Raw genomic sequence first — 11,792 nt, forward strand, 5'->3', positions numbered from 1 at the left:
TTCTACAATGGTCTCTTTTATTTTTAAAATTGTAACACATTTATCATCTAGGTTCCATTTGTTTTGTCAATTTTTTTTTTTTTTTTAATGAGATTATTTTATTTTATTTTATGTTGTCTGATTGGCCAAAAAATTAGTGAAATATGTTTTAAATAAAATACTAATCACCATAAAATGTAAATGATTTACATTTAAAATTTGCGTAAGTTTTTATCTTTATTTCTTATTTTTATCCATTACAGTCGACGCTACTTGATGTACATAAAATGTTTAAAATATTTATTTTCATTGATTTTTTCTTTGTTTTTGGCAAAAGAAAAATTTTTATTGATGATAAGTAGAATACAAGATACAACACAAAAATCAATAACTTAAGGGAAAAACAAGAAGGATCATAGCTAAAGTGAGTAATCTCAACTATGTTGGCACCACACACCGCACCCAATTATTTGCTAGCTTAGCCTTAGGTTGATGAGAAACCAAGAAAAGGAAAACAAACATAAGCAACCAAAATAGCCTTCCACTCATAGTAGCAGCCCCTCCCATGGCCTGAGCTGGTGCTGATACAAATTGTTCAACCCTTCCCTGCAGCTGCTAAGAGTTAATCATGCAGGCTCTGATCTGACTCAAATTATACACATTGTCCTGAACAGAATAATGCACCCCTTCCGGATTATATTTGCTCCAATTTTTCTTTTTGGGTAAGTTATTTTCTCCAAATTGCTATCCTTACTCTCATCAATTCTCCTAATTCCTCCCAATCTACTTGCTTATTGTTGGAAAGACAAATCATGTCTAGCCCTCCACATTGACCACATCATTCCTAAGGGAACAAGTTTCCAAATTTTAAAGGCGAACTTTTTGAATTTGGTGCCTGTTAGAATTTACCTACACCTACTACCACACCTACTACACCTACCACCAATTTACCCTCACCTACTCCTCACCTACTACCCAAACTCTCTCCTATATAATGAGCTACTCTGCTTTGTAATATAACACATCAATGTATCAGATCAATCAATACAATCAATAATAATACATCAGTTATTTTACATCAGTATTTCTTTATTTATTTTATTTAATACATCAGTTATTTTACATGGTATCAGAGCAAGGTTAAGAACCTGATCATTCTGCTTCACCGGCGGGCGGCAGCCTCGCCTTGGCCGCCCGCCGGACCTCAACCTAGTCTGCTTGTTTTTTTTTACACATACCTTCTTCCATAATTAAGCTCTTCTCTGCCTTTACAATGGCTGCCAACGAAGACCAAGCTTTTCCAGACCCATCCTCCACACAGACCATCTCATATACACAAGAGATGCTTGATATCTCTCTCTCTCTCTCTCTGCACCTGGTCTCTCTCTCTCTGGCATGAACTGGTTCGGAGATGAAGAGATGCAGGGGAGAGCTCCTTCCCGTTCACTGAAATGGGAAGTCCTGAAACTATCCCAATTTTTACGTATTCAGATTGGTTAGGTGCATCTTCTGGGTCAACAGACATCATGTACATATCTTTCTGCGGCTCATTTGCTGGGTCTTCCAGGATGTCTCCCTCGTGACTGAGGTGCCATAAGTTCCTGTCTCTGCTGTAGATAGATTTCTTGGTCACTGGGACAGGTACATTATGTTTCTTAGCATATTCAATAGCATCTTCTCTCCCTCTGATTTCGGGCATCTGCTCTCGGGCTCTCTCTCTCTCTTTCTCGCACGAGCGTCAGGAAAAGAACCACGAACCATCACCATTTTCTTCTAACTGCCGCTGCTACTATAAGAGGATGCCCAAAGTCGCAGCACCAACTCCTCAGTGTTCGAAATTTGGTGGACGCCCGAATCATCAAAACTGGTTTTGGACCCCAATACATGTCGCTCTACACATCTCCACTGCTGGAGAATATATTGCATACAGGGAAAGGAACTTGGAGGAAAAGATGGATGTGGATGGTGGAAATACTCGAGTGGTTTCCGACAAAAAAAAAAAAAAACAAAAACAAAGGGGCTCGGGCTTGGTGTGCCTCAAAAGGGACTATTCCCCACACCACCCCTCTTTTCTTTACACGTCCCAACTCTCTCAACCCATTCCTTTTATTATTTTTTATGCCCCCACTTAGAATCCACAACCATCACACCAACACAATGGGCTTCCACCCACGTTCTTTCACACCTTTTTTTTTTCTTTTACTATATCTCTATCTATATTTTTATTCTCCTCTCTTTCCCCTATCCCTCCTTTAATTTTATTTTATTTTCTTTTCTTTTTTCTATCTTTCTTTTTCTATTCACAAATATTTTTATCTATTTTCTTTTACAATTATTTTATTTTCTTTTATTCTTCCACAAAACCACCTTTCTTTTTTTTTGCTTTCACATATCTTCTTCTTCTTTCTTTCTTTATTTTTCTTTCCCATTATTTTTTAATCTTTTTCCCATTCCATTCATACCATATAGCTTTGCACACCACACCATATTTTATTCCTCTCAGGGATCAACCCCGATCACCATTTTACACACAACTTAAAAAAAAAAAAAAAACCAACAAAAAAAAAAAAAAAAAACAACAACAACAACAACAAAAAAAAAAAAAAAAAAAACACCCACAGCGGGATTTTTCTTCTCTACTCTGCTGCCGGTCTTTTCTTATTGCCTCCGTCCTGAGCGGGCCTTGACGGTGTTGCCTCCGTGCTTCCTAGGCCACCAAGCAAGTTGCCTCCTGCCTGCTCCTCCACTGCAGTATATGGCGGCCCTCCAAATCGGAACATCACGGTGGTCTTCCGCTTCAGCTCCTTATTTTCTGCTTTCAGCACACTTATCTCTGCTCGCGCATCCTTATACATGCGTTGGAGCAGAGCCAGTTGGCCGTTCAAATGCTGCACCTCATTTGTTCTACTCTGCAGCCGGTTCGACAAATTTGTAACCGCAGTCATGGTTTCCACACATGACTTCAGTGTATATTGATTGGCTTCAACATCTGACTGCCCTGCCATTCTTTGCTCCACAGCCCGCATCGGAAAGTTCAACGGAGCAAACTCCGGGGCGCTTGGTTGAGTTTCCAGTGCCACCGCACCAGTTCTCTCTCTCGTTGACTCGTTGAGGTCGGGAAAGAGGGTGAGCAGCCCGCGGGAAGACGATGAAGCCATTTTCTAGGCACCAGAGTGTTACACAGTATCTCTCTCAGAACTCTCTCTCAGAAAACAGAGTGATACAGAATCTCTCTCCAAAATCTCTCTCAGAATTTCTCTCGCAGGTTTTTTGCCTCAGCCTCAGCCTCCGCCTCTGTCTTATAGCCGAGGCAGCCACGCGCATCGCGCGCCTCTTCCCACCAACCGACAACACGGGCGCGCAAGCCAAGGCGCCCACGTGCCTCGCCATCATGTCCGGCACGTCTTTTGATGAATTGGGCACGCCTTTTGATGGCACGCCTTTTGACAAAATTACGCACACCTTTTGAGGGTGCAACTTTTTCAACGGTCCGACATGACCCCATAAACTGTCCCGACATTTGATTCCGGTTAGCTTTTTCAACGGTCCGACATGACCCCATAAACTGTCCCGACGTTGATTCCGGTTAGCTTTTTCAACGGTCCGACATGACCCTATAACCTATCCCGACATTGATTCCGGTTAGCTTCTCCATCGGTCTGATGTGACCTCGTCAACTGTCCAGACTTTATCTGCTACAGCGGTCTGCCACAACCATACAGTGTCCTCTACAACGTTATGACACCACCATACAGTGTCCTCTACAACGTTATGACACCACCATACAGTGTCCTCTACCACGTTATGACACCACCATACAGTGTCCTCTACAACGTTATGACACCGCCATCCAGTGTCCTCTACAACGTTATGACACCACCATACAGTGTCCTCTACAACGTTATGACACCACCATACAGTGTCCTCTACCACGTTATGACACCACCATACAGTGTCCTCTACAACGTTATGATACCGCCATCCAGTGTCCTCTACAACGTTATGGCACCACATTTCAGTGTCTTCACCAACGGTCTGACACGACCATACAGTGTCTCCTATCTTTTTTTATTTTTATGTATTTTCTTGTTTTATTCCTCTCTCCAAACTCAAGTTGGTTAGTTTCTATCCTCCTTGAGTTTGCGGGGGGCTGTTAGAATTTACCTACACCTACTACCACACCTACTACACCTACCACCAATTTACCCTCACCTACTCCTCACCTACTACCCAAACCCTCTCCTATATAATGAGCTACTCTGCTTTGTAATATAACACATCAATGTATCAGATCAATCAATACAATCAATAATAATACATCAGTTATTTTACATCAGTTATTTCTTTATTTATTTTATTTAATACATTAGTTATTTTACAGTGCCTGACCACCATTGAAGGAGCCCCTCTATTGAACCTGGCATTACCCGTACCATTCCTCACCAATTCATCATGTCAGCCCACACTTTCCACACCCAAGGATAGAATAGCAACACGTGATTAACTGTCTCTTCCTCAGAGTTGCAAAACAAACATAATGTATTGGTTTCTTCGTTAAGCACCCCTAATCTTTGCATGAAGGAAGATGTTTTGATCCTGCCTCTCCAAGCTAACCACCCAAAGAATTTTACTTTGGAGGGGTCTCCATTACTCCATAACCCATCTGTGACTTTGATCACAGGGCCCTCAGTAGCTTCCCACCATTTCCAAGCTGCCGCTACACTAAAGGTTCCAGATGGATAAGCTGCCCAGCTATATGAATCTTCTTTCTACAAATTAATGATGGAAGCATCCCTTAACATGTCATGCAACCTATGTACCTTACCTCCTCCTCTTCCCATTCTAGCAAAGCTCTTCTAAAAGACAGGTTCCATTCTCTTGATGTTCCTCTCCCTTAGTACTGTTGAAGCAGTGAGCCTTCCTTACACTACAACAAAACTGGGTTTTCATGGCATCGCATATACAATAAATGCAAGCTAGAATTTTTCACTTTTACGACTTTCTTTTTTCACATGTCATAAATAATCTCTTAACCACAACATATCAATCGCCTACGCTGTTAATGCTAATAATAATAATTTCTTTACGGCTTGTAATGTTAACCATAAATAGATAAATTTTTTACGACATGCGTAAAGCATGCTGTTAATACATTAAATCTATACGACACGCGTATGCTTGCCGTTGAACATGTTTCCCTTTACACAACATACAATTTCTGTTGTGAAATCTATGACAGGAAAACAAGTAGCGCCAAAAATAAAAAATAAAAACAACACTAATTCTAGCGTCAAACACCAAAACACATAAATAAGTAATAATAAAAAAAACAAATATAGCAAAATATATCAAAATACATCTCTATATCTCCATGTCTCTATATCTATCTACTTTATCTTCTCTTTGCTTCTGAAAACCCTCCATCGTCCTTTCTATGTCACAGTCACTGACCTCAATTTGATCCCACTTCTCTCCATCGCAGATTGGCGATAAGGGTTTTAGGATGTTGATTTGGGTCGAGCAATTGACGATAGGGATTTTAGCGTTTTGATTTGGGTGTTCTTTTTTCAATGGAGGTGAAGATTGATTTTTTAGGTTTGATATGCGTGATATCCTTGTCTCACAAGGGCGTCACCAATTGCTGCTGCTATGACTGCTAGCCATCCTGACTGTGCTTCTATGAGTTCCATTTCTTTTCTGTTATGGGTTTCCATCAATTTATCGATATATGCTTCCTTTATTCAATTATTCTCCTCAATTTGTTCATAACGAGTTTGATATCTGCCCTTCAATTTCTGATTTTGGGTTCTAGGTTTGGTTTTTTTGGTTATGGATTTTGCAAATATGTGAGTATGTTTATAAGGGTTTGGATTTTTGGTTTGGAATGTGGGTTCAATTCCTTCTTTACTTTCTATTTTTGTATTTTTCTTATTTATTCTGTTTTCGGTGTTTTTGTTTGTTGAGAATTATTTTTTAGATTCGGAAAATGTTGGTTGCACTTGCGGTGGTTGCTAATGCATCCCAATATATACATACATATATATATACTAGTGGTGTGGCACATGCGATGCATGTGCAATTCAGATAAATAAGCATAAAAACAAATAATAAAGAAATTAATGCTATAATATATATATTGTCTAAATGGTAAGAGTGTTCTTAATGAAACCCAAGGTCTTGGGTTCAAATCTTACTCATGCCTTTGAATAACATTTTTTTATTTTAGGATAGAAAAATTTGCCACGTGGCAGAAGGAGAAGCTACCACACTATTAGACACCAAGTCATGTGCTCACATATATAATAGTATAGATATATAGTGAGAGAGAGACGGAGAGAGAGAGAGAGAGATTCCCTCTCAAGAAGGTTTTCTTTCAACTTTTGAGGCTTGAGGAGCTTCCCTCCTTCACGGGTAAACAATCCCCCCTCTCTCTCTTTCAAGAATTTGTTCTTGTTAATAATGAGCCAAGGTTCTCTCCTTCCAGCCTTATACTTGCGCTCGTCCTTGCAGGCCTTCGGGTCTACTTTTAGGCCCAATTTTAATAATCCGAACCGTTCATATTTTATGATTTATTCAATATATCATACCTGTAAAAAATCAAATTGATCGGATATCAGAAAACTTATGTTCAGAAAACTGTTTATTAAATTCTTTAAAAAATAGTTTTTAGTTGAATTTTTCGAACACATACTTTCTGATATCCGATCAACTTGATTTTTTACATGTATGATATACTGAATAAATCATAAAATATGAACGGTTCGGATTATCAAAATTGGGCCTAAAAGTAGACCCGAAAGCCTGCAAGGACGGGCGCAAATACAAGAGCTACAAGGAGAGGATCCTCATTCGTTAATAATAGCCGAAGATCGATAATGATAATTCAATATTTTCTTTATTATTAGCCTTTTGTTTAATTAATTAGTTATTGATTTAAGGATAAATTACAGTAACGGTCTCTATAATTTAATCATTATATCATTTTGATCTTTAACTTTTCAATTGCGATACATTTAATTTTAAATTTTGAATCTTGTTCTAAATAAGGACAATTGAAGATACCATTGCTCAATTCAAGAGCAAAGTCGTCAATTTAATAAAATATAAACTACTTTGAGAAAAATAAATGTCAAAAAAAATATTTTTAAATTTTTAAAAATTATTTCTACAGATAAAATTATGTAAAATTGATAAATTTTCTATATATATTTTTTTTTTACCAAATTAATTTTTATTATGTGTTTAAATGATGATTATGTAATGAGTGGTTATTTTTATTTTCATTAAATTAGTTTCTATTTTTTTAAAAGTCAAGTATGTCGACAATTTTGATATCATTATTAAGCTAATCCATTAAATTAAAAAATCCAAAAATAAAAATATTTCATAGATTAAATATATCGATTGCACATTAAAAGCCTAATATATTTTCCGTCAGATCCATTGTAGATCCAACAGATCTGTGCCGTGGTTTTGGTTTTGGTGCTCCGAAAGATCTGAGGGAAAGGGATGAGAAGATGGAAGAGAAACCTCACGGCGATAGTGGTGAAGAAGCTGCCAAGGGTGGGGTGTGGATAGGAATGACGACAAGTAGGATTTGGTTAGGGAAAATAAAAAGGTGAGAGAGAGAGAAGAGAGAGAGAGAGAGAGAGAAAAAAAAAGAGGACTAGTTTTGATTTTTCGGCAATGTATATCATATATGTATAGAGAGAATATTTTGGTCATTTAACCTAAACTTGTCCTTGTAGACAAGTTAATTTAGGACCTGAACCTCTGCCCAAACAAAATTTAACATTAGATTTTTGGCCTGAACGTCCAATTATTAATTAAGTTTACATATAATTTGTAAGAATTATTAATTTAGATTGGGAAGTTAAATTAATTAACTTGAATTTTTGTTAATAAACCAACTATCCATTACAATCGATACTACTCGACGTACGTATTAAATCACACCACTTTTATACACACTAAACATGTCTCTCTCTTTCTCTCTCTCCATATATATATATATATATTAGGGGCAATTACAAAAAAAATCTCAAAGTTTAAACATTGTAACAATATAAATTTGAATTTTTAATTTTATCAACTTGGTGCTTCGAAAGATTTGAGGGAAGGGAGTGAGAAGATGGAAGAGAAACCTCATGACGATAGTGGTGGAGGAGTTGCCGAGGGTGTGGACAGGAATGGCGATAGCTAGGATTTGGTTAGGGAAGATTAAAAGGAGAGAGAGAGAGAGAGGACCTCACGATGATGGTGGCGGAGAAGTTGTCTAGGACGTGGACTGAAATGGCAACAACTAGGGTTTGGTTTATGAAGATGAAGAGGAGGGAGAAAGAGAGAGGAAGAGAAAGAGAGAGAGGAGGAGTAGATTTGATTTTTTGGCAATGTATATCATATATGTATAGAAAGAATATTTTGTTCATTTAATCTAAACTTGTCCTAATAGCAATGAACCTTTGCCCAAACAAAATTTAGAATTGGATTTTTGGCTTAATTACCTAATTATTAATTAAGTTTACATATAATTTGTAAGAATTATTAATTTAGATTGTAAAATTAAATTAATTAACTTAATTTTTATTTTTAAACCGACTAAGACCATGAAAATAAAAAATATTTGAATGCTCTTAAACTTTGACAAAATTTAGAGGCCCAGGCCGATATTTGTAAAACAATTTCTTAATTTAAAATAAAAGAAAAATTAACTAATGAAAGTCTTCCATCTCGATCTACCGATTGATAGTTTGCTGGCATCCGTTTGGAAATTGACTACGTTATTACAAGCTGTATTTCACTGACCAATATTATAATAAATCAAAATATCATCAGTTTGAAATCTTTTGGTGTTGGTTAATATAATTAATTTTTTTATTTATCTTTTTTAATTTAATTTTTTTAGTCTCATTTGATTTTTATTTTTAGATTTTTTTAATTTTTATAAAAAAAAATATAATAATTATAAGTAAAAAGTGATATTTTATCTTATTGATTTATATAATTTATTTTGTCAATTTATATTTTTCTAATTTCAAAATCTTAGCAAAACGAGCATCGCCTTATTTGTCATTCTCCAAAAAAGTAAAAAAAGTAAAAAAGTTATTATTCTATTCAAGTTATATTATCTTATTTAAATCATATTATTTTTATAACACATCATTTTAAATTCAACCTACATCTAACTCATATTTTATAAAAAATAAAAAAATACATTTATTTACGTCATTCTAAACCTTATCTTTCAAAATTCGTTCAGCTAGACCACATTCCGGCGAGTAATATCCACGCTCGATTCACGATGTCAATGTCATGAGCAAATGTCGAAATCTCTATAAATAGAAAGGCTCTACCTGCTTCGTCTATCATCTCAATAAACCAAAATAAAATAAAAATAAAAATGAAGATGAAGATGACTCTACTATCTGCTCTGATCCTCTCTCTCTTCCTTTTTCTGTCTCTACCCTCCCCTGCTCTGTCCGAACCAGAACGCTGCAACTCAAAAGACAAAAAGGTCCTCCTGGAAATCAAAGCAGCCCTAAACAACCCCTACCTCTTGGCCTCATGGAACCCAGCCACTGATTGCTGTGATTGGTACGCTGTGGATTGTGACGAAATCAGCAGTCGCATCATTTCCCTCACCATCTTCGGTGGCAACCTCTCCGGCCAAATCCCTCCCGCCGTCGGAGACCTCCCATACCTCCAAACCTTAGTTTTCCGCAAACTCTCCAACCTCACCGGCCAAATCCCTTCTGCCATTACCAAACTCAAACACCTCAAAATGATAACATTGAGCTGGACCAACCTCTCTGGTCCTGTCCCTTCATTCTTTACTGAGCTTAAAAACCTTACCTTCCTTGACCTGTCCTTCAACGACCTCACCGGTTCGATCCCTCCCGAGCTAGCCCAACTCACCAACCTCGGTGCCATTCGCTTAGACAGGAACAAGCTCACCGGAACCATCCCCGAATCCTTTGGAAAGTTCACCGGATCAGTCCCAGACCTTTATCTCTCTCACAACCAACTCACTGGACCAGTACCAAAGTCTTTGGGTAACTTGAACTTCACAGTCGTTGATTTTTCACGCAACCAGCTTTCTGGTGATTTGTCATTCATCTTCGGATCCAACAAAACCATACAGATAGTTGACTTCTCAAGGAACATGTTCGACTTCGATCTCAGCAACGTGGGTTTTCCGGCGAGCTTGACATCGTTGGATCTGAACCATAACAAGATCTTTGGGAGTCTTCCGGCAGGCTTGACGGCGCTGGATTTTCAGTACTTGAACGTCAGCTATAATAGGCTGTGTGGCCCGATTCCGACGGGTGGGAAGTTGCAGAGCTTTGATCTGACGTCCTATTTTCACAACCGGTGCTTGTGTGGCGCTCCACTGCCGGCCTGCTAGTATGTATCTTCAGCAAGTCCAGTTTGGAAGTTTGAAGTTTGAAGTTTGAGTAATAGTGTTTGTCTTGTTTCAATAATGAATAGTGTGAATTTACATTCCGTTCTGGTCAATTTGGACACAAATTGTGGATAAGGCTGTATTGTTTTTGGGTGAATAGACTCTTTATTGTCTTTATAAATAAAGACAAATTTCAGCAATAATCCTACAATTTCTCTTGATTTTTGATTTGGTGGCCTTTATTAATATATTTGTCATTTAGTTTTTTGATTTTGTGCGATTTGCCTTGTTTTCAACTGGATATAGTCATGCGGAACTCGTGTAACCAATTTTCAAGAATAAAATCGACGGCTTTATTCTCAGAATATGCTTTCCAAAATTCTCTCTAATGGAAGCGCTAATGGCAACCGCAGTCTACACTTAAATCTGAGACTGAAAATCAGAAAGCTGCTTCGAAGACGATGAAGGGTGTCGGAGAAAGAAGGCTGTGTCGAAGTCCATCAAGTCCGGCCTGAAGTCCACTGTAGATCGGAGCACCAAGATGGTTGTTTGCAATGATAGCCATTGCCAAAGATCTGTTTTCTCATTGTAAATGTAAAATCCATTGTTTTATTTTTTATTGTTTGTATTATATGATTGAAGAATTGAAGAAGCATTTGAATTGATTTATGCGTGACCTTGATTTGATACATGGCAGGATCAATCACTTTTGTTTGTATTTTAAGTTGAATACACACAATGTTCAAGTAATTTTCAATTCTGAGACTAATACGATGGTAGAGTGTCTATGGTTTGTGCAAATAAAATTTATTGACCGTCTAGAGATAAAATCGCTCGAGCTTACACATTGCAAGATAACTCATCGGTGCGCAGCAAGGAAATGAAGAAGAAGAGATACAATTTCGAGAGGTTGAATTCAAATGAGAATTTAAATTCGGGCTTGGGGTTCAAATGCAGGTGAAACATTTAAAAAACATGCAACTCAATCTAGAATTAGGATTAGGGTTTGGATGAGTGGAGTGAAAACTCCCTGGTAATACCTTATTTTTACCTGTTAGTATATTATTCTATGTAGGGTATATTTCTTTTCCTTTTACTTTACTTTATTAGTGCCACTTTCGGCTCCTCTCCTATATAGAGGAGTTCAACTGAACCTTTGTAACATCAATCAATCAACAACATTCAATATCAATCAATATATACACAATTTATTTTTCTCTCTCTATCAATTTATCTTACATGGTATCAGAGATAGGTTAACAACCTAGTCATTTTGCTTCACCGGCGGGCGGCAGCCTCGCCTTGGCCGCCCGCCGGACCTCTACACATACCTTCACTCCGCTGCCACAAATTCCATAGCTGCTCTCTTCTCTCTTCTCTGATGAAGGAATCCCACCGTGACGAACACAAA

General features: G+C 37.5%; 1 protein-coding gene and 1 long non-coding RNA gene across 2 annotated transcripts; one reads left to right on the forward strand and one right to left on the reverse strand.

Annotated features, from left to right (window-relative positions):
- Positions 1–2,655: 2,655 nt before the first annotated feature.
- Positions 2,656–4,338, reverse strand: LOC145804090 (uncharacterized). The gene is made up of 2 exons (XR_014345690.1): positions 3,695–4,338; positions 2,656–3,569 (listed from the first exon to the last, which is right to left on the reverse strand). It is a non-coding gene; the product is annotated as an uncharacterized LOC145804090 (long non-coding RNA).
- Positions 4,339–9,294: 4,956 nt separating this feature from the next.
- LOC114318737 (polygalacturonase inhibitor) lies at positions 9,295–10,584 on the forward strand. Its single transcript, XM_028265680.2, has one exon. The coding sequence runs from the start codon at positions 9,380–9,382 to the stop codon at positions 10,382–10,384; it is 1,005 nt and encodes a 334-aa protein (XP_028121481.2). The 5' UTR covers positions 9,295–9,379; the 3' UTR covers positions 10,385–10,584.
- Positions 10,585–11,792: the final 1,208 nt, after the last annotated feature.

The sequence above is a fragment of the Camellia sinensis genome, chromosome 12, assembly GCF_055761805.1.
Source record: "Camellia sinensis isolate YWXY chromosome 12, ASM5576180v1, whole genome shotgun sequence".
NCBI classification, from domain to species: domain Eukaryota; kingdom Viridiplantae; phylum Streptophyta; class Magnoliopsida; order Ericales; family Theaceae; genus Camellia; species Camellia sinensis.

Excerpts from the sequence above, each read along its gene's own strand:
- LOC114318737 (XM_028265680.2), top strand. The coding sequence starts at position 9,380 with ATGAAGATGAAGATGACTCTACTATCTGCTCTGATCCTCTCTCTCTTC.